At 34.4% G+C, this 24,390-nt stretch overlaps 2 protein-coding genes across 2 annotated transcripts in view; both read left to right on the top strand.

Moving 5' to 3' along the window:
• The first annotated feature begins 1,229 nt into the window (after nucleotides 1–1,229).
• Nucleotides 1,230–14,427, top strand: pigq (phosphatidylinositol glycan anchor biosynthesis, class Q). Its single transcript, XM_056453513.1, has 11 exons — nucleotides 1,230–1,471; nucleotides 1,782–2,521; nucleotides 2,611–2,742; nucleotides 4,412–4,532; nucleotides 5,587–5,713; nucleotides 5,795–5,948; nucleotides 9,387–9,498; nucleotides 9,580–9,660; nucleotides 11,473–11,587; nucleotides 13,206–13,267; nucleotides 13,516–14,427. Exons 2-11 carry the CDS (start codon nucleotides 1,824–1,826, stop codon nucleotides 13,666–13,668), a joined length of 1,755 nt encoding a protein of 584 aa, XP_056309488.1. The 5' UTR covers nucleotides 1,230–1,471; nucleotides 1,782–1,823; the 3' UTR covers nucleotides 13,669–14,427.
• Nucleotides 14,428–19,497: 5,070 nt separating this feature from the next.
• The window catches only part of rab40c (RAB40c, member RAS oncogene family), a 28,960-nt gene continuing 24,067 nt past the window's right edge, over nucleotides 19,498–24,390 (top strand). Inside the window, exon 1 of the mRNA XM_056453512.1 lies at nucleotides 19,498–20,736. Coding sequence (XP_056309487.1) covers nucleotides 20,595–20,736 — 142 coding nt within the window. The 5' untranslated portion in view covers nucleotides 19,498–20,594. The remainder of the gene's footprint in view (nucleotides 20,737–24,390) is intronic.

Raw genomic sequence — 24,390 nt, 5'->3', positions numbered from 1 at the left:
ATATTTTTAATGCAAAAAGCACTCTTTTAAATGCTGTTTCAGTTAATGTTAAGAAAACATCCAAAATATATCCTGTTTTTAAGTGTTCCTTTCGTTGCATGTTTGTTTCTGTAGAATTCATTATCCAATATATTAATATTATTCTACTACTTTTTTAACTTTGAATAATGTTTTGGAAGAAATAAACAATTTTTCAATCTTCCTTTTGCAAATTAGCACACATTTAATTCAAATCATACATAATTTGCATATTTAAACATAACGTTATAGAAATTCTGTTGGCTGATACAAAATGTTTGTAGTCTATTACATTTTCAATCACCTGGGAATGTATGTATGGAGGATGAAACCTGCAAAAACAATAAATAAATAAATAAATACGCAAAATAAAAAAATAAAAAATTAAATGCATACACAAATATCTGCATAAATAAAACAATAAAAATATAAATATGGAAATAAATAAATAAATGCACAAATTTCTGCATAAATTAAACAAAAAATAAATACGCTTATTTGCATATTTATTTATTTATTGTTTCATTTATGCAAATGTATAAATAAATCTACAATTTTCTGCATAAATAAAAATATAAATAATTAATAAAGCAGTGTGAAAGGGGGAAAATCTACTTTCAGTTTAGCATTTTCCTATTCCACCAAACATCTGTGTAATTTATTTAGTTAATAATCTGCCCGCACAATATTTATTTATTTATTTATGCAGGAATTTGTGTTTTTTATATATATATATATATATATATATATATATATATATATATATATATATATATATATATATATATATATATATATATATATATAATTCATTTATTTATTGTTTTATTTATGCAGGAATTTGTGGATTTATTAATTAATTATTTTATTTATTTGCATATTTATTTATTTATAGTTTTTGCAGGTTTCGTCTTCCATGTGTATGACAGTATATTAGTTATTTCTTTATCCAATATTTAATCTGCAGTATTAAAACCAAAAAGAAGAAAATGTAAATTTAAAGGAGCACTTTCTATACATGATGCAAAATTAAATGTATTTAAATATGGCTACTGTTGCACATCTGATCTTTTTAATCAATATAAAGATAGATGAATGGGACCATTCAATGGGAAAATACATTTCTGGCGGAAAAAAATGTCATGCAAAACTCACGAACCTTTTGGGTCGGAACAGAAAATATCAGTTTAGTTCACCCGGCGGAATTTTAACGACGGACTATAAACAATATGAATGTTACGGTCCGTCTAATCCAATGAAAAACTGGTTTCAAGTTAGTTTAAAAGGAGTCCGTGCTGGATTATTTAGTAGCATATCTAAAACTATCTTCCTATGATTTCGCGTTATTTTTGAGAGCATGCCAGCGCTGATTAACTCATTTAGTAAAGTTAATTTAATCGTCACCGCCTACAGAACAACTTCTCAGAATTCCTCGACCTTCAAAATCAACAAGGTAACTTTTTAAACATTTAATTAACAATTACAGCATATAATAGCACGTCCTTGCATTTGTCCATGGTAGTGCCGTGAATAAAATCGATGAGAGTTTTGCCTGGAGCGTGTGGTTTCCATAGAAATGACCGATTTGAAGGGCACAACTGTACAGCTATCCTCGTTAGATGTGTGTATGCTGCTAACATACTACACGTTTGTTTATTAATTTATTTTTGACTACTCAAAATAAGCGCTATAATGTATAATACATGTGGTGCTTTTTGTATTCTTGTTTCTAGCCTTTAAATAATGCGTTTGTGCCCACACAGGACTGTATATTTCGCTGTTGGTGGACTTTATAGCACACAGACATGGTGCTGAAGATCTTCTTCCCCCAATGCTGCAACACTGCTGATAGTGGCCTGCTGGTCGGGCGCTGGATCCCAGGACACAATTCTGCTGTGATACTAGCTGTCGTTCACTATCCATTTATCCCCGGACAGGTGAAAAAGTACTTGAGTGAGATCCAGAGCCAGACTCAAGTGGATCTCGCCGTCCTGGGTTCCTGGAGTATGCCAAAAGAAGGTCAGGAAGGACTGGACAGCTTCCTAAAAGACCTGAGCACCATCTTTCCTCAGAAATGTTGGTTGCAGTTGAGCCGTGAGATTGGCAAAAGAGGCTTTACGTGTCGGGTGGTTCAAAACAATGGGATGCTTCTACAGGACAAAGAGCAGAAGAGTGATGTAGATGGCAGTGAAGAAGATAAGATCATCCTCGTTCATTATGACCAAAGGAAGGTGATGCTGTCGCAACTTCATCCTGTGCAAGAGGCTGAACAAAAGTCTGATATCGAGCCGTCAGAGCTGCGCTTGGTCTTCCAAACAGTTGCTCAAAGTCAGCCTCTGTTTTTCCTGGATAAATACGACGACGGGCCGATGAAACTCACCCACTGGCAGTCTGAAGGCAGGGAGGCTAGTATTATTGCAGAGCTTCTGAAACAAGCATCTGTGCCGGTGTGCATCTGCCTCACGTGGTTGCTTTCTCTGTGGCTTTGGTTTTGTAGCTTCAGGTGAGTTCATGTGGACCATCTTCTGTCTGTTATCAGTATAGAAAATGCAAAGAGAAAATGTGTCAATCACATCCTTTCTTGTTTGACAGGATTTTAAATTTACCTCCTGTGAAGTTCATTACAAGCAAGCTGTCCACGTGTGTTCAGTCGGGTTACAGGGCCGTTCATTTCAAGACCGTTTTCTCCCCTAAAAAAGCTGATACACACATGGATTTCATGAGGTATGGAGGGTGCACACAGAGTCTGTGATCCGCAGATTTTTTACCCATCATTGAGTCTATTTATTTACTTGTGCAAATGTGTGTACATTTATATTTATTCAGTTTTTTTATTAATTTCAGTAATATTATTGACTAATGTTCATATGATTTATTTGCAATACAGGTTGTAAATGAATATTTTCTGTCTTTTAGTAGATATATTTTATGAGAGACTTGCTTTGTTTATCAAATAAGTGAATCTTTTACAAAATTCTGTGCATAAATAGCAAAAAATGTCTGCGGATTCTGTCTGGCCCTAGGTAGGGGTCAATCACATAAAAGGAGTGTTCATTTGATAACAAAAAAGAAAAAAGCATTAGCATTGACTTTTGCTTTGGGCTTTGTTTCATATGATTTTTAAAAATGTGTATTTTTGTTCGGGCTGCACAATATATAGTTTCAGCATCGATATCACAATGTGTGTATGCGCAATAGTCACATCGCATAGATATGCAATGTTGAGTTGGGATTATAGTTGAGCAAGGGTTACAGTTCAGAACATGAAACTTATGGAATCACTGCAGAGTTTAACTACAATAGAGTGACATTTTATAATTTGCATGTTTTTAAGTCCTGAGAGACATTTAAGTATTCAGGCACAAGACATTTTTACCAATTAGAAGTTTGATAAAGAATAATTATAATGAATTATTTATACAGTAAAGACTTTGCAGTGTAATTTTTTGCATTAACTAAAGCATGCAGTGTTTATTTCACTTGTATTTTTGCTTTGTTGTATTTGTCTATGCTTGTAATTTGTTTATTACTTTTTTTTTTTTTTTTGCATTATTCTCTCTTTTACTGAATCATCCCAATCAATCAAAATGAATACATTTGGTAACACTTTAGGGACCAATTCTGACTATTAACTATTTGCTTATTAGCATGCATGTTATTGACATATTGGCTGCTTATTAGTACTTATAAACTATATATTTAACATGATCTTATTCTACATCTCTAGTCCTACCAAATACCTAATCTACATTAATAACTATTAATAAGGAGCAAAGAATAGGAGTTTATGGAGACAAAAGTCATAGAATTGAACCTTAAAATATAATGTCACCATAAATTTTTTTCAAATAGGGCTATTCAGTCTTTGGTGAAATTGTATAGATGCAGTATATCCCAACAGATATCGCAGAAGAACAAAATATCGCAATGTCTGATTTTTCCAATATCATGCAGATTCTTAACCCCTTTTTTAAAAACAGTTTTAAGACTCAAAATACCTTGTGAAGTAAGTAAATTTCATAACATGTGTAAGTAATGATTATTGTTAGAAATTCTCATTAAGATAATTTTAAGTACTCATGGATAGTCAAGATAATTAATCTTGCATTAATAAAAAGGCAGAATTTCCTGATATTTCAAGAGACTTATTTATCATGACAATTTGTATTGTAAATGCTATTGTAAAATTTATTCTTGTAATGAGACATTTTGATCATAATGTTTGGATTTTTCTTTTTACTTATGCTTCAAATTATTATTTCAAAATGAATTGCAATATTAGAAATCATTTTTAAAAAAGCATGCTATTAATTACTTGAATGTTTAACTTTTTAAATTAGATTATTCAATCCAAATTTATCTCCTAAATCTCTCTTTTTTTACTTCTCTACAGAAAGGCAAACATTTTTGTGTCTTTCCTTGTGGACATAGCTCTTGGTTTGCTGCTCATCTCATGGCTGTACAGGGAGAATCGTATCAGCAAATTAGCTAATACTCTGGTACCTGTGGCTGATGTAAGTATGACAATATATTTCATTTAAAAAGTTTAAGATTGACATTTTTTATTTAAGTCTCTTAGACTAGGCCTGTCACAATAATCAATATATCGATTTATTGCACAACACATGGACATGACCTCAATCATTTTTGGTGACGCAATATATATTTCCCAACAACGCCTATTGCCCTAATGCAAGAGCAAGATGAGAGGGAGTTTTTTTCGCCTCCCTCTCCTGAAATGTATCTTACTTCCTTATTCTAAATGCTACCTCCTGTGACCTGGGGGTGGGGGGTGGGGGGGTTCAGTTTCACTATACGAAAGTGTATGTGACAAATAAAGGCCTGATTTGATTTGATTTGATACATAAAAACCAATTCTAGCAACATTTTAGCTGATTTTGCAACAACTCTATCTCTATTAGAAGTGCCAATGTTAGTATGGTTAAAAGAACGCTATATTATTTACTATGAATTACTGTAGTATATTTTCATGTGGGTGCCTGAACACTGAAAATAGATCAGGTATTAGATATCGCATCCTCTGTTACTTTTTACCTTGCACTTTTTTTGTTAACATTTATTATAATTTATTTAGGATATGTGTTTTCACATTCTGATTCCAATGCCTAATTATTTAATTGTTAAACTGACTATAATTAAATTAAATATTCTTAAGAATAAAATATTATTTGTTCTTTGGAAGAGTGTACTTGCATTGTGATGATATTATATTGTCATTGTGGCATTATATAATGAGTGGCATAAAATGACAATAATATCCGTTATTACAATATATTTTGGTGCAATATATCGTACAACAAAAATAGATATGGTGACAGGCCTATCTTTGACTTTTCATTTTATTCATTTTTAATTCATTTGATCAAAAAATAAAGTAGAAAATAATACTACAAATAACATAATAACATGTTTGCAAAGCTATTTCTAAACCCATTAGTCCAGTCTGGAAATAAAATTAGAAAAAATATTAGTTACACTTTGGAACAGTTTTCATATTAAAATAAATATACATGCATAATGATTTGAAACAATTGCATTGTGTTTTAGCATGTGGCCAAAGAGCTCCAGCAGCTGTTAGAATGGCTGATGGGAGCTCCTGCTGGACTGAAGATGAACAAGGCTCTCGATCAAGTGCTGGGGAGGTTCTTTCTTTACCACATTCATCTGTGGATCAGTATGTACAGCCTAATTTAAAGCATTCCCTTGACGTTTCAGGCTTATCCTACAATCTCATGGATATGATTTGTGTGAGCAGGTTACATCCACCTGATGTCTCCTTTCATTGAGAGGATCTTGTGGTACGTTGGACTCTCAGCCTGCTTGGGACTGACTTTTGCGCTCTCCATCCTGTCCGACATTGTGGCCCTTCTGACTTTCCACATCTACTGTTTTTATGTGTATGGGGCACGGTGAGATTTATTTATTTTTTCTATATTAAGTTTTCTAACTGCATACAAAATCACATGCTTTATAGCTGATGAAAAAAAAAAGTGTGTGAACAGAGTAGTAAGGCTGTATTTAGAGGACTCATGAAGGTCCAGAATACTCCAAGTTCCTTTTAGTCTTTATTTAGTGGTAAGAAAAAAACAAATTTTATATACGGATGCTGAGTAGTGTTAGTGAACAACTTGATGCCATATACACTATTAAAAAGAGCAGTCACACTTTATTTTGACGGTCAGTTTGTTGAATTTAAGTTAAATTGCATCTACATGCCAACTAATTCTCATTAGATTATAAGTAAACTGTTAGGTTATGGTTAGTGTAAGTTGACATGTATTTGCAAAGTTTCTTATAGTCAGTTAAATGTCTGTTGAAAAAGCATTTCAACAGATATTAAGCAGACAGTCTGCTAATACTCAAATGGACCATCAAAATAAAGTGTTACCAAAATAGCATTTAGATAAATTTGTAACAGCAGGTTTTCCTCTCAAAAACAAGTATGATTGCATATGACATATTTTTTGTGCATGTACAGTATGCGATTTCAGCTGCAGCCAATAGGCTTTATGACAGCTAGTTTTTCAGCCACTGATAAGCTTCCAGTGAAAGGTTAACATAATTATTTTAAATTTCATACCATTTCTTTTACAGTATCAATGTTGTAATGTAATTAAAATATAATCAGTTGAATAGACTAAAGCATTAATTTAGTTGCTCAGGCCTAAAACAAGATGAATGTTTAAACACGAGCACTGTCAGAAGCCACAGACAAGCACAGACATTCCAAATGGTAAAATAAATGTCCAGGTTTTAAAGACAGGGCGTAGAACAATGGAATTTAATGCAGTGCTTCTTGTCCAGTCTGAGACCCACTTTTTATCATATATCAAACAGGTAGTGAAGATTATTGATTTTTAAAGAAACCAGATCTTAAACGCGATTTTGTAATGGCCTCACAGTTCACCTGAAGCGCTTGAGCTTGCTTACTGAAAATTAAATGTCTGAGTGCATATACCCCATTGTATCTGTAATGTTTTTACACTTTTTGTGAATTTCCAGTAGAGGGCAGTATCAACTTTTGTAATTGGTCCTCTTAGAAAGAGAACTGAACGTCAAAGTGTGCAATGTTTAAGTAGAGCTTCACAGAAAATAGAGGAGAAATGGGATTTTGTGTTTCATGAAAGAAAAAGAAAAGACATCAGCCTTGACACAATTTTCTGTTTGTAGTTTTCTTTTAAGGTTTTTTCTGAGATCTAAGCAGTTGCTTACATTATACAATTGCAATCAGAATTATTAACCCCCCTGAACTGTTACCCCCCTGGTTCTTTTTTAAAACACATTTCTAAACATAATTTTAATAACTCATTTGTAATAACTGGTTTATTTTATCTTTGCCATGATGACAGTAAATAATATTTGACTAGATATTTTTAAGACACTTCTATACAGCTTAAAGGGACATTTAAAACTAGGTTAATTCGGTTAACTAGGCAGGTTAGGGTAACTAGGCAAGATATTGGATAACAATGGTGTGTTCTGTAGACTATCGAAAAAGAATTTAGCTTAAAGGAGCTAATCATTTTGACCTTAAAATGGTTTTAAAAAATTAAAAGCTGCTTTTATTCTAGCCGAAATAAAACAAATAAGACTTTCTCCAGAAGAAAAAAATATTATCAGACATACTGTGAAAATTTCCTTGCTCTGTTAAACATCATTTGGGAAATATTTAAAAAAGAAAAAAAATTCAAAGTCCGTTTAATAAGTCTGATTGCAACTGTATTTAGAGTTCTGAGTCTTTACTTCTGACCGTTATGGAGTTATTTGTGTTTCTTTATTATTAATAGAAAAATATTTAGTTTTTGGGAAATATTAAGTACATAGTAATTAAAAATTATAGATTGCAAATAAAAAAAATTGTTTCATTAAACTTGTGTCAATGATAATAAAATATTTTGGATTGTACAAAATAAACTATTGTCCTATTATGCAGTTACCACAATTTTCCTTGCACACATTCATTTTGCTCTCTGTTCTGCTGTCATTTATTGCACATCTAGAATCTTTGCTTGCGTGTTGAATTGTTTTGCTTGCGTGTTGAAAAGTTTTGAACCCATGTATGCTAAGGTTATTTTTGTGTCTTTTATTATTCAAACAAACATATGAAGTTTTTGACCAAAATTAGGTACAATGTAAAAAAAAAATTATTGATTAATAAAAAACATAATTATAAAAATGTCATTGATGGAAAAAAAAAAATTTACACTGCAAAAATTAAACTATTGCCATTTTATGCAGTTACCACCACATTTTTCATTGTGCACTCATTTATTATTGCTTTCTCTTCTATAATTTTTTTGTGGATCTAAAATCTTTAGTTGCGAATTGAAAAGTTTTGAACTCTGCAGCTCAGTGGGCGGTATCTTCCCTCCGGGATGAAAGACCTTATTCTATTGGTCAATCTTGAGTGAAGTCACAGGTTGGCCATGCTCACTGTTTTCGCGTGATTGGTCTGGACTCCCTTGACATAAGTTTTTTAATTATCCAATTTTTTTTTTAATTACTATATACTTAGTTTTCCCCTAAAACAAAATATTTTTGATTGAATAATATAGAAACAAAACTAGACCCTGGGTCTCAAAACCAAGTATCAGCTTTTTGAAATTAAGACACATAAAAAGCTGACTAAAATAATTTTACATTGATGTTTAGTTTGGTAGGATTTGACAATATTTGGCTGAAATGCAACTATTTTGAAACCTGAAATGTGAGAGTTAAAATATATTGGAGTTAAAATTTCAATGCATTTAACTCATCAAAAATAGTTTAGATATGTTTATGGTAGGACATTTATAATAGTCTACATGAAACAAGATCTTTGTAGTATACTGATGTGTTTTGAAATAAATTTGACCCATACTATGTATTTTTTATATGGGTCAATTGTATTTCGTATGGGTCAGATGTATAAGTGGTCATGCCTAACTAAGTCGGGTTTCTCTCGAAATTTTCCTTTCCTTCACTTTCATCAATTGGTGAAGTTTGTTCCTCGCCACTGGCTTGCTTGGTTTGGGACTTGTGGAGCTGCCCATTGATGGATTTTCTCTTCAGTGTTTGGACTTTCAGCAGTGAAAATTAAACCACACTGAACTGAACTGAACTTCAACTCTGAAAACTGAGCTGACACAGTTTTAATTTACTGGAACTTCTATGTTAAGCTGCTTTGACACAATCTATATTGTAAAAGCGCTATCGAAATAAACATGGATTGAAATTAATTGAATATTCCTACAAGGTTTTGTGATCCTGGGTAACATTTTCATTTTACCTTTGACATTATTACATTTTTTTGAGTACCGCATTGAGGTTTCTTTATTTGTGAAGTGTTTGTTCTTCTGTCTTGTCAGGCTGTACTGTCTAAAGATCTACGGTCTCTCCTCACTGTGGCGGCTATTCAGGGGAAAGAAATGGAATGTATTGAGGCAGAGGGTGGACTCATGCTCATATGACCTGGACCAGGTAAATCTCAGAGTGATTTATTCATCTATTAGCCATTTAGCTCATTCCTTACAGAACTCAACCGATCTCTTTTCTTTGCAGCTGTTCATAGGCACTTTGCTTTTTACAATTCTGCTGTTCCTGCTGCCCACCACTGCCCTCTATTACCTGGTCTTTACCCTGGTGAGTCACTCCAACATAAGCTTCAATCTCCTCTCCATTCCACCAGAGCTATTGGACCATTTTATGCAGCTCTCTGACATTTTCTGTTACTCAGACCATCAATTCAGTGCTTTTGAATGCGACCATTAAGATAATCATACACTAGCTCATATGTTATTAAGCCTAGTTTTTATAAGGGTTAGCATGTTTTAACTCTTAATAATATTGTGCTAGTCCTATACACACTACTGATTAAAATGTTGTAGTCAGTAATGTTTTATAATTGTTTGTATAAATGTAATTTTTGTGTTGGTAAAGCTAGTTTTTAATGATGTTTTTTGCACTTTACATGGCATGCTGGGACAACAGTCTACTCAAATATAATGGTAAAATGCTGGTTAAGTGACTGTCAGTTCTGGAGATGAAGTTCATGTCCTCATACAGTTGCTGAAAACACGAGCATGTGTAAAGTGCTGAGAGTCTTTTTGTGCTCTAATATTCATTGATTGGCACAAATCCTCTTGATCACAAACGTTTGAGCAGTACTTTTTACCATGTTGATATAAACCTACTGATTTTTTGGTCTATGTCTAAGCCATAGGTCTTGATATGCTTTTAAATCATGCAAAATAGCATATAGCAGAGAAAACTGGTGGTGGATATTGGGTGTTTGATGTCTTTAAGGGATAGTTCACCCAAAAAAGAAAATTTACAGTTAATTTACACATCCTCAGGCCATTGAAAATGCAGGTGACTTTTTTTCTACGGCAGAATATTAAAGATTTAGCTGAATATGGGGTTTTTGGTGATTCATATAATAGTAGTCGATAGTCATCAAATACAAACCAAGCCAATTTCATTTCTGTGGCTCCTGATGGTATCCTAAGGTCTAATAAAGTGAAATGTTCAGTCTGTGCAAGAAATTGAGCATTATTTACAATATTATTTGCTTTAATCAATAACCTAGGAAAATAGTTCATGCAAGGCACTCAGGCATGCAGGCATGAGGTGGTGTGGGTGAAGATGCAAATTTCTTTTTTGGATAAACAATCCATTTAATATTAACCATTAATCAAGAAGCACCATTACCTTGTTTCCATCATCCTGCTTTTCATTTTGAACTCTCCCATAAAAATGCTTAATAAAGACACAAAGAAGTACATACATTTTGTAAATGCACATTAAAATCCTTGTGTGCACAACGGAGTAGGATAATCTTTTATCTGATAACAAAAATTGCACATGAACTACATGTCATTGTCATCATGTCATCAACTACTATCATGTGATCTGACACAAATTGACACAATGGGATGGCATTATTGGACAAATCAGCAAATCAACCGCGTTGTTAAACATCTGAAATGTTGTTTTGGTCATTCAATGATGTCTCAGCCAAAATCTGTCATCAAAGTGGTTCAGTATTATTACCTCCCAGAACTCTCCCAGAAGAGTGTCTTGCACCTCCAAAAGCTACCACTCATTCATTGCATTTAGTCTTAATCTTCTAAGGCACAGTTAATTTATGATAAATGGAAAAAAAACAATGTGCCACCTGCTATCTCAGCAAATTCCTTTTTTCTTTTAGATATTTGGAGCCAGTTTATCAAGACTCATTGGATGGAAATTATTGGCTTTATTCACTAATGTTTTATGCAATGTTTCAGTTTTTAACATAAGTCTTAATTCACATCTTTAGATAAAAAAGAGCTATACTGCTATACTGTATGTAACTGTATGCTCTATATTTACTGTATGTAACTATAGAGCTATACTGTATGTAGCTCCATCTGGGTTGGTGATTTTGTAATGCGTTTTTCTGTGTGCTTGTAGCTGCGGCTGGTGGTAGTTCTGTTTCAAGGTGTGATTCACCTCAGTGTCGACTTCATCAACTCTTTCCCCCTGTTTGCCATCGGCCTGCGCATCTGCAGACCATACAGACTGGCAGGTGAGCCTTACTGCAGCATACTGAAGAAAAGCATACATTCTTTGATATAATCGTTGACTTTTTTAATCTAACAACTGATTTTAAAGATGAAAGTATGAACGTCCATGTCCTGTTGTGAATATCTGACCTTTACCCTTATTATTTGTTTACATAGCTGATCTGTTAATTAAAACACTAAATAAATTGTCTTTGAGCTTGTCATGAAAGTTTTGACATTTTTGTTGTGCAATAATTTGCACCAAAATGTATTGCGGTAAATAGTATTATGGTCATTTCGGGGCCATTTTATGAAACTCAATATAGAATGCCAGTATTACCAAAAGACCCTTTTCACAAGACTGTTATGACGCATTTAACGGTTCTCAGCTTCTTTTATCCTTAAAAGTTTTTAATATTTTGATTTTTTTTAAATGTATGAACATTTATATGTATTTATGCATGTATTATATCTTTGCATCAAATTACAAAAAATTTCAGGCTTTTTTTATGAAATGAACTCATAAAATGAAACATTTTTAACAAAGTGACACCAGGAAAAATCTTTAGAATTTTTATCATGTATTAACACTAAAAATCTTATTTATGTTATGCATTCATTTGTCTGTTGTTTTTAATTGTATATTTATTATTGAAATGTTCTTGCCATGAAAATAGTCTTGGTTGCTGACATGGCATTAAATAATAAATACATTACAGTACATTATGATAACACCATCGTCAAGTTTTTCTTTTATTATTCAGCAAATACGACTGTAAAAAACTACATATATATTTATATATAGAATAAACCGTCCTTATACAATAACTTACCTCATTACCCTAACCTGCCTAGTTAACCTTATTAACCTACTTAAGCCTTTAAATGTCACTTTAAGCTGTGTAGAAGTGTCTTGAAAAATATCTAGTAAAATATTATTTACTGTCATCATGGCAAAGATAAAATAAATCAATTATTAGACATGAGTTATTAAAACTATTATGTTTAGAAATGTGTTGAAAAAATCTTCTCTCCGTTAAACAGAAATTGGGGGAAAAAATAAATGGAGGGGCTAATAGTTCTGACTTCAACAATGTGAATACACTCAAAAATTACTTTTGCTTCTTGTTCAAACTACTTATTTAAAATGAGTTGAGACAACACAATTTTTAAAGTTGTTTGGGGTTAACTTAATTGTTTTATGTTCAATCACTTAGATTTGTGAAAATGATTAGGTTATTTTAATCGATTTGTGTTGGAGTAACATAAAGCAACTGTGTGGAACCCTGTATTTTATACAGTGTGTAATAGCACAATAATGCAAATATACTCTTTAAAAGAACAAAGAATACTTCATTCTCAAGACATTTGATATAATTGGAGTAATTTTAACCCTTTAAGGTGCACTCCTTGAAAAACGGTGTTTTGCCTTGCATTGAATAATATACTGACACAACTCTGATAAATGGTAATAAGCAATTCAAATAATAATGATGGGCTATAGATTGAAGGTTGAGCAGGTGGTTACGATGCTTGTTAAAGGGTTAACAATTTAATGATTAGACATTAGAATCATAATATGAAAAGATATATCCTAAACAGATAAATAATAACAATAAATATTATGTATTTGTATTCTAGAGGGCGTCAAATTCAATGTGCTTTGTGAGGAGTCAGGATCTCCGCTTCACCTGATGATGGAGGTAGGTTTATTATTGGGAGAACAGTTTAACATCTTGCGGTTGACTTATAATTGAGTTTCATTTGCGGTTTGGGTTTGACCTGTTGATTTTCTGGGATGGGTTATATAAGGCTTATTGTTTGGTTGAATTCATAATCCGTACAAACACTGGACATGCTTTGCTTAGCTATGAGTTTTGATAATGAGTTATGTTCCAGATGAGCAAACCTGAACGACAGAAAAAAAAACATTTCTTTTCTCCACCCTCAGATCAACCCATTGAAGTGCAGCTCTGTACTACAGCGCTACCGGACGCCCACCTATAGCTGTTACCCTAAGGATTCATGGGCCGCATTGTGCAAGAAACTATTTGTAGGAGAACTTATTTACCCCTGGAAGCAGAAGACTGACAAGACAGACTAACTTTGAGGTACAATGGGTGTTCAATTCTGGTTCTGGAGTTTAGCTCAAACTTGTGCCAACACAGCTGCCTTTTTTGTTTGGGGTTGGAGCTAAACTCTTTCAGGAATGGACAACACTATCCTAGACTAACATAGCCAGACATGTGCACATTGGGGAACCATGCTCTGTTAGTCAAACTTCACTCACTTCCAAAATAGTCTTAATAGTTTTTCTTTTATAAAAATACAGATTATGGAAATAATTAGACCAACACTGAATCACTATTTCTGTGATTGAAACTGTGATTATTTTTGTATTTATTTTAAGTCTATTTCTACTTTTGTATAACATTTGAAGATGTGCCATGTGCTACTTGTAACATTGATAGTTAATACTGATCGCTGTATCACTACCTTTTTATTAGATTTATTTGAACTGGAAGTAAAACTGTCAACTTTGTTAGTTTCAGCCTCTCCTGATAGGCTAGGTAGATAGAAAGGGAGTGAATTATGTTGTTTAAAGTGGTACCATAAAATTGTATACATTTATATGAGTCTAATCTACCTGACCAATGTGAACTGGCTCTCAGTTAGTTGAGTATAGTTACATTTTTAAATTAAATTATTTACCCATGAACTACTTGTATTAACCTTGCCAAATTGTGTTTTTGTAGCAGTTAATATTGATATGAGTTAATAAAATGTGTATAAATGCAGATGGAAACATTTTTGTGCTGTTGATTTTAATCTTTGAACCCCCGAATAAAGTTTATTTAATCCATTTGTACACATACAGTATCTCTGGATCTTAGATCGCTTTTAGGTGATGAATGTTGACGCTGTAAACAACTGCTGTTCAGTGTGTATAACTGGTCTTGGATCTTTTGTTTGGTGGAACAGCCTGTGAAGAATGTGCTCAGACTGGACTCCTTAAACAACACTACAGTGACAGGCCTGGCAACTGATTGTTCATTGACGTCTGGGGATTCACCTTCGTGTTTGTGTTGAGGACATGAAGCTCTTGTGTATATCTGACACAAAGATATGTAGGTGAAAACTGAAAAATGTGCACAACATTGATTAGACTAGATAGAAGATATTAGAATAGAGCCCTCACAATACAATATTATCATGATACTTGTGTCACAATACATCATTATTTTGTTTTTTAAATGTATTGCAGTATTCTGGAAAATATTATATTAATTACCTTTTTCCAACTTCAAATTATGTCCCCAAAGGAAAACTTTTCTGTTTTAACTGAACAAAAACATTTTTCAGTTTGTGTTTATCTCTCTTTTTTCTTTTCCGCAGTGCAAATAAATGTCATTGGCAAGCAGACAATAATAATGAAAATCCCTTAGTCCCTTAGTCTTAAAGGGATAGTTCACCCACAATTGACAGTTCTGTCAGTTACTCTTCTTTAAATTACACAAACCTGTTTGAGTTTCTTTTCCTGTTGAACACAAATTAAGTTTTTTTTTTTAACCTTTAGCCAATTTCTTCCATAGTATTTGTTTTTCCTGCTATGGAAATCAATGGTTACAGGTTTTCTAACATTTTTCAAGTTACCTTCTTTTATGTTTAGCAGAAAAGGAAACCCATACAGAACCACTTGAGGGTGAGTATTAGCTGAGTAAATGTTCTTGTTTGGCTGAACTATCCCTTTAAATGTTGTTTGCACATTTTCGCAATGTTGCCATCTTTAATATACTTGCATGCTGAAGGTGGAGCGTAAATAAATTTATGTTAATACTCAACCTAATAGTATAGGCTGTAATAAAATATTGGCAGATATAACATGCGCATCTGTGTGTCAACATAGCATTGCCCTTGAAAATATAACGATAATATGGTGTATGGATGGATGGATGGATGGATGGATGGATGGATGGACAGGGTGGGTGGATGGATGGATAGATGAATGGACAGGTAGATGGACGGACTGATAGGAGGACAGATAGATAGATAGATCGATCGATAGATCGATCGATAGATCGATCGATAGATAGATAGATAGATAGACGGACGGACGGACGGACGGACGGACGGACGGACAAACAGACAGCACCTTTCTGTCTGTTTGTCCGTCTGTGGGTGGATGGATAGATGGATAAATGAATGGACAGATAGATGGATGAATAGCTGGACGGACGGATGGCTGGACTGATAAATGGAAGGATGGATAGATGGACGAATGGATAGATAGATGGATGGACAGACGGACAGATAGATAGATGGACGGACTGATAAATGGAAGGATGGACAGATAGATGGATGGATGGATGGATGATGGATGGATTGATTGATTGATTGGACAGATTGATGGATGGAAGGACAGAATGATGTATAGATGGATGGATTGACGGACGGACAGACATACAGACAGACGGGTGGGTGGATGGATGGATAGATGAATGGACAGATAGATGGACGGACTGATAGATAGATAGATAGATAGATAGATAGATAGATAGATAGATAGATAGATAGATAGATAGATAGATAGATAGATAGATAGATAGATAGATAGATAGATAGATAGATAGATAGATAGATAGATAGATAGATAGATAGATAGATAGAAATGTATTCTAAACAGCTCTCTCAAATCTTGTTTTAGCAGAATATATGTTCTGTATAATATATTATTCTGTATAAATGTATGAGCTGTAAGCATTTATGTTTTTTAATGACTGATAGAACTTGATGCAGGGTCCAGATGTCCCCTTGTCTCCCTCGAGACCCTCGTGTAGCTGTAATCTGGATGGGCAGACACAAAGACTTCATACAGCAATTTGCATTTTAATCTATTTGGGGGGAGGGGGATTATCCTCCTTTGATGATTCCCTGGATGTGGAGAGACCTCTGGCTTTTCCCCAGCACATTAACCCTCCTGCATCTGTCACACCAGCAGCAACCTGTAATAACAGTTCTGCTAACAGAAGGTGAATACAATCCAGATTTTTCACATTTACATTTCAGTGAATATTTAAAGGCATATATTTCACCCAAAGATGAAATCTCTGATCATTTACTCTCCATCCATTTGTTCCAAACTTGTTTCTTTTTCCTGTTGAATACAAAATAAAGATATTTTGGAGAATGCTGGAAACCAGTAGCCACTGACGTCCATGGTATGAAAGGAGAACACATGGTTACCAACATTCTTTAAATATCTTCTTTTAAGTTTGACAGTAGAAAAAGAACAGGAACCCGTAAAGGTTTAGCATGAGTAAAAGGTCAGTAAATGTTCATTTTGGAGTTATGTATCACTTTAAGGGAAATAGCTCATCCCAAAACTTCCATTTTAACATATTTTCTAAGGTCTGACGAATTTCATTCAAACTAACATCATCTTTTGTGTTCAACAGAAGGGAAAGCAAGCCACACCGTTTTGGCAGAATGACAGAATGAACTCAAGTGTTTTTAAAACTACATTTCTAACAACAGACAGACAAAATAAACCGAATTAGTACGAACTACCCCTGAGCCTAAGCAGTTACATAACTATGAAAGCAAGATTGTTAGACGTCAACATCACCTGCCTTCAAATGAGTTCAAATAAATTCAGAGATGTGGCAGAGGAATTATGCTGTGCATTGTATGAATGGGTGTGTCATAATGTATTGACTATGTTTTGTTTGTGTTTCTATATTTAGCTATTTAAAAAAATATATACGTATATATGCATATACAGTTGAAGTGAGAATTATTAGCCCCCTTTTCAATTTTTTTTTTCTTTTTTAAATATTTCCCAAATAATGTTTAACAGAGCAACAAAATTTTCACAGTATGTCTGATAATATTTTTTCTTCTGGAGAAAGTCTTAATTGTTTTATTTCAGCTAGAATAAAAGCAGTTTTTAATTTTTAAAAAAACATTTTAAGGTCAAAATTATTAGCCCCTTTAAGCTATATATTTTTCGATAGTCTACAGAACAAACCATCGTTATACAATAACTTGCCTAATTACCCTAACCTGTCTAGTTAACCTAATTAACCTAGTTAAGCCTTTAAAAGTCACTTTAAGCTGTATAGAAGTGTCCAGAAAATATCCAGTAAAATATTATGTAGTCATCATGGCAAAGATAAAATAAATCAGTTATTAGAAATGAGTTATTAAAACTATTATGTTTAGAAATGTGTTGGGAAAAAAAATCTTCTCTCAAATAAACAGAAATTGGGGAAAAAATAAACATGGGAGCTCTATATATATATATCCATATATTCAATCCATATTTTTTGGCCTTACTGCTTTATGATAATTATATATAAAATAAAGGCTGCACAATATATCGTTTTAGCATCAATATCACAATGAGCCCATCTGCAATGTTGTGTTGGGATTACCAACAGTTGAAAACAGATGTGATTTGTGGATTCATTGCAAAATTTAACTCAAGTTAGCCAACATGTTTATCATTTGTTTTTGAGGCCTGTGAGCATTTCAAACCAGTTCAAAACATTTAGGCAAAAAATTATTAAGCTTCCCAGATAGCATACAAATATGGGTCACTTATGGTAGTTATGCAGCACTGGTGGTCTTCTTTTGGCTCAGACAAAACGAGCATGAGGCTGAAGTGGCCCACCTGTACAATGGCAAAAGGGGGCCAAAGATTTCAATTCATATACAGGCCATTAAGGCAAAGATTTAGGACTTATGGCTGCAAAATGTAATGTGAACCTGATGTGACCCAGACTGATTTCGCCCAAATGACAGAGGACAAATGTGGGCCACAGTTGGCAATAATGTGGCATAGTCATTTCAGAGTGATCTGGATCTAAACCAAAGTCACTCACATGTGTAGGTGCAAATGTGGCCCAGTTAACTGAAGACATGTGTGGGCCACTTTTGGCAAATATTTCGCACAGTAAGCTTTGGTTAATGTGGTTGTGAGCCTAAAGTGGCTCAGATGTGATATTATAAATGAGGCCCAGTTATCTTATGACATATGTGGGCCACTTCTGGCAAATTTTCGGCATAGTAAACTCTGGCTATGTGGGTCGGATCTGTACCAAAATAAGAGCAAACTGTGGTCAGGGATAGGGTCAGTTCTGGTTCATTTGGTTGAATTCTGGCTGATATGTGGTATTGCTATGGCTTAATTGTGGACCAGATCTGGCAAACAGGAGCGTACTACCAAAGTTCCATCATTCCATGTGGTATGTGGGCCGGATTTGAGCCACATGAGTTTTGCTATCTGGGTTGTAACTTTAAGAAAGATATTTATGTGATGTAGACTATACATTGATATTTTACCTTTGTTTATTATTTTGCCTGAATACTTCTAGACAAAATTCTGTGCATTTCATTTGCATCTCTGCTTCACTGTATTTTTTCGATGCTAGTGATTTGGTTTATTATATTTCGTGCAGGTGCACAAAACTACAAAAATCACCCCAATCAATCTAAAATTATGAATTATTTCCAAATAGAGCCGTTCATTTCATCTGGTGAAATTATACTCAGTGTAGCAATATGCATTGCAGAAAAACAAAATATTGCAATGTCAGATTTTCCAATATCGTCCAGCCTATATAAAATGATTAAATATTATGGTAAAAGTATTGATTGAATATTTTCATCTCTCGTTTGGCTTTTCTATTTTTATAACTTTACATTACCTTTATTTAAATTCAGTCTTCAATGTTAGGCTATTTTGTAAATATATCAATATATTTAACATTGGCGTCCTATTTTGATTTTTACTTTTAGTTTTTACTCTGTTTAAGTTTTTAATGTTCGTGTTAATATTTGTACGTAGAATAGACCCATAGTAGTTACTTCGTGTTTTGAGACGCGTGTGCATGTGTGCGCGCGCGCGTGTGTTGGGGGAGGTCCAGTCAGAGCGCAGCAGTACGCAGAGGTGAAAGCTCAGCGTGACAGTGTGTGTGATCTCTCCTGTGCGAGAGATCATGGGACATATTTGGATATCCGACAGAATTTACAGCGCATGCAATCATATCCAGCTGGACGGATTGTCGTTTAATAACCTGCCTTCTTCACCTCGCCCGAAACAAACCGCCTGATAACGCGCAGAGATCCCGCGACGAGCTGGGTCAACTTGCATGAATCTTTGTTATTCACAGCAAAACAGAAAAGGAGCCATGATTTCCACCAGAAGCGTTAGCATCGGCTGCTTAAGCTAACTGTGGATATCCTTTTCCCTTTCGTCTGATAAAGTTTATTTTCTGTCATTCCAGTGGGGATATATTGTGTTCGTGACGGGTTTATGCTGAACTCTGGAGTTATGGTGTAAAATCAATGTTGTGCGCTTGTTGTTGACTCGCTATGCTTGTAACTAGCTAGTAGCGTTAGCCGATGCTGTGTTAATTCAGCTAAACAGCGAACCACATTGAACGCGTTTTAATTAGTTTTACTAATACAAATACACATTCATATTGATAAGATTGTCATAGCCGATAAAAATGTAGACTTTATAAAAATGTAATGAAATATTTTCTTTGTGCTGACAGCTTGGCAGGCTTTATGCTAACAATGCACTAGCTCGATAGCTCAATTGCTTTTCTGCTATAGCAATAACTCGCCATGAATGTTTCTGTAATTGGTTTTACGCGTGTTATTTTAGCTTTCAGTCGGTAAGGATGATGTAAGGTTGTTTGAAGCAATGTAAACAACCCAGATTTAGCTGTTCGCAATCCGTTGACGTATTTATACACCCTATGATTCATATTGTTTTACAACATTGAGCTTGGAAGAGTGAACACAGCTGGACGTTTTACAGACTCTACATATACACACACTTTAAACAAGTCTGCGTTCCCGGATTTGAACTGGAAGGGTGGGAAATGGTTTGATTTGGTCTTACACTCATTTAAAGATAGACCAGACACAGGGGCTTTGAAGGAATCAGGGTCCACCTTTGGCATCAGAGAGGGACACACACAGTTGTCTCCTGTCTTTTGCTCTCTGATGTGAGCAGTCATGGGCACCCAGGGAAGCCCTGTGAAGAGCTACGACTACCTGCTCAAGTTCCTCCTGGTTGGAGACAGCGACGTGGGCAAAGGAGAGATCCTGGATAGCCTTCAAGACGGATCTGCTGAGTCTCCGTATGCCTACAGCAGCGGTGAGTTTATTCAACACTTCCCACATATCTTCAGGCAGAGCTCAAGTAACACATCTAGAATCCAGATCCATTCAGATTATTGGTGTTTGTGCAGGTTTATCAACTAACATGGACTATATTTTTCTTGTGTTGAGTCATACTGTTGGTGCCATATTATGGTGTCAGTGAGGCTGAAAAGCAGTCGATAATATTTTATTGATCTCTTTATCTTCAATAGGATTGTGTAACGTTAACTTTGCCCATTTTAGATGCACTACATTTTAGGGGATGTCTGATAATTTATACAGATTAGAATGTATATATGAAGGAAAATAAGCATTGTTACCCATACTCGAAATTGGTTCTTGCTTTTGACCCATCCAAGTGCACTCACACCCTGGCATACACCTGGAGCAGTGGACCGCTTTTTCTTCCAGCACCCGGGGGAAAAATTAGGGATTATGATCCTTGCTCAGGGGGACCTCAGCTGGATATCATAGATGGAGAGTGTAGTTGATTCACTCCCCCATTTTTAATTCCTGCCAGGATTGGGAATTGAACCTGCAACCTTTCAATTACACGTCCAACTCTCTAACAATTGCTGTTTATATTTAATAATGCAAATCAGCTTTGCATAAATATAACAGATCACAGGTAAATACTATAGTACACATAATTACTAATTTTAATTGTGTGATATGTAACTGTTGCTGTATATATTTATGTTACAATATCGAATTACAGGACACTTAAAGTAAAAGTTTAACTGAAAATGAAAATGTTCGTAAACTCAGCCTCACGTCATTCGATTTGTTTGTTACTTTTTCTTCACTGTAAAATTAAAGATTATTTTTGGCTGACATTTTGGTCCTTGGTGATTCGTTTATTGCAGGTTTAGGGTTAGGGTTGTTTATTTTGTAGATAACTAACCAACAAAAAATACATAAAAATAAAGATACAAATTAAACTAAATATACATTTTTCAAAAGAGCATTTTCCAACAAAATTAGGCTTTTGAAGTGGTCAAAAAATTATTTCAATGTTTCCTGTTGATATTTTGGGTATTTCAACTATTTATTTATTTTTGTCAGTGTTATCAGGTAACAATCCAAAGTAATTCAAAATTTCACTCTGTGAGTCGTTTTTTAAAGAGATTGTTGCGGTTGTTGTAGCTACTAAATCATATTAACAGGAACAAAAATGAACCGATTCAGATGTGTGTTCAAATGGAAGCATTAGAAAACGTGCAATTGGCTACCATAAAAGGTGCGAATTCCACACTGTTTCACAACCTTAAAGTACTTCACAGGACATTAAAATAAAATGTCTATTGTTGCACAAATGTGTGAGCATTTTAGTGACTTTTCCACATGCAACATTATCTTTTATTATTATTATCATCTAAACCTTCAATGACGATACTACCGTTTACAAACTACAGGGGCACCGCAAGTATTTTGAAGCCATGGTACCATTGTACCGGTAAACCGTGCAACCCTAATATGCATATCTCCATTGTGATTTGCTGAACCATAATCTTCTGCGTTATGAAATTGCATACTTCCCTACTATATAATATTTGAAAAACAGTATGTAAGTTAGGGCTGCACAATATTGGTAAAATCTGATATTGCGATATTTTATTTTTCTGTGCTTAAATATTGTGATATGAATACGGTTTCACAAGATGATTTGAGTAACGATTTTCTGAGGAATCTAACAGTTTTCATGTTTATTTAAGAGTCAAAGCAAGTCAAAATTAAGAGATTTTTCCTTAATCGTAATTATCTACCAATTGGGTAAGTAAAGTAATCTTGTTTTCGGTTGGAAATGTTGATATTTGGACTAGAAATGACAAAAATTCAAAGCAAGAATTTATTTCCGTAAGTCATAAAATTCTGCTTGAATAAATAAATGCAATTTTTATTTGTTACGCCTCCAAACATCATTATTTTTTTGAGCCCAAATGTTTTATACTCTCTTGAAATGTAGAAATATAAATATAAATGTGTATCATTTAAAAAAGATTTTAGTAGATCTTTTATTTTTCAGTTGTACGAGTTGTTTATGAATATGTTCTTGAGCTGTGATGGGATACCAAACGCACCAAGTGTATATTACTAGTCTGAAGTGTGTTTGTATGTTGGTTTTCATTGCAAAGATAAGCATAGCACACCAGCAACAGCAGTTTTAGACACAATCTCTTTTAATTTGATTTATTTCACAGCTTTCCATCTGCCGTAATGAGATCACATGCTCTGTCATTAGACTGAAGCTTGTGAGCTGATAGACCAATTATAGACTGATATGCCTTTCATATATCCAAATGAGCCTCATGTGTGCGGGCAAATAGGAACTGCGTTGCTCTTGTTCTGTCCCTTTTCATACACATGAGCTGCTGTTTATCCTGTTGGCTGAATTTATTAGGGAACAGTGTGTGTGCTTTATGGGTGTGAGAGATTTCTTAGTGATGGCTCTTGTCTGAAGTGTCCTAGGGGAACTCGCCAGTCCAGCTTCAAATGAGTTGCTTTGTACGAGCACTCAAAATCATCACAGATGGCTCCACGAGCCGTTTGTGAATTCAGTGGTGGTAAAATGCACTGCAGATATTTGTATATAACCCTAAGGGAGATGCCGTTCTGACGTGCTCAGATGGTTGAAAGACTGATTTCACATGAATTATGTATTTGGTATGTAGAGATATCGACAGAGTCAAAGGCAGAATAGTAAAGAGTGATGGGTAAAAATGATGTGATTGTGATTTAAACATCATGTGACTATATGATTCATGTTATAACTGTTATTTAGGAGAACATTTAAGTTGTCGTCTTGGTGTCAGAACTGTACAATGAACTTTTTAGGGGTGGTTTAACCAAAAATGAAATTTTGCTGTTTATTTACTCAACCTTATGGCGTTTATCGTGTAGATGTCAGATTTTTCTTTGCTGAACTCTCAACTTTGTTCTGTGCCCCAACATGCCCACCTTGTTGCCAGTGGTCAAAGTCGTTCGCGTAGACTGAGGTCGTCGGAAGTCCATCTCTTACTGTTGAAATGAATAGTAGCTTGACACTTTGCACTCTGCAAGTCGCTTGTAGTGTGAATGAGGCTTAAAGGAGATTATTAGCTGACACCACTGTCCTTGATGATACAAATCGATGTCAAAAAATGTACAAGGAAATACAATATGGCCTGAAAATGCATTCTAAATAAAATAAATATTGTTCAGTGGCAATGAACTGAATGCTATTTCTAAATTAGCTTCTCACAAAATATTTTTTCAGGCGTCACTGGTATTAGTTTTGTTTTGCCTCTGTTTTTTGACTCTCAGTGTGCTGGTAGCCGTTGACTTTTATGAATCTTCAAGGACACAGTTTCTGGTTAAAAAGATAGAAAGACTTTAAAAAAAAACAGTCTTATATCTTGAATTGCCCTGAGGGTGATTAAATCTTCATTTTTAGATGATCTATGCCTTTAAGGGCAGCCTTCTATACCGTCAACAAAAAGGTTGTTGGTTCAGTTCCCATATTGCTGGTGCCCTTGAGCAAGGCATTTAACCCCAGTTTGCCTCAAGGGGACTGTCCCTGTAGTATTCTTTAAATCCACGAGCTAAATGACATATGCAGTTTTGCTTTCTGGAGATTTCCTGGGTTCACAGAAGCCTTGTTAAAATGCAG

Source organism: Danio aesculapii, chromosome 3, assembly GCF_903798145.1.
Source record: "Danio aesculapii chromosome 3, fDanAes4.1, whole genome shotgun sequence".
NCBI classification, from domain to species: domain Eukaryota; kingdom Metazoa; phylum Chordata; class Actinopteri; order Cypriniformes; family Danionidae; genus Danio; species Danio aesculapii.
The sequence above is the reverse complement of the archived record's forward strand: the minus strand, read 5'-3'. Positions and strand labels throughout refer to the sequence as shown.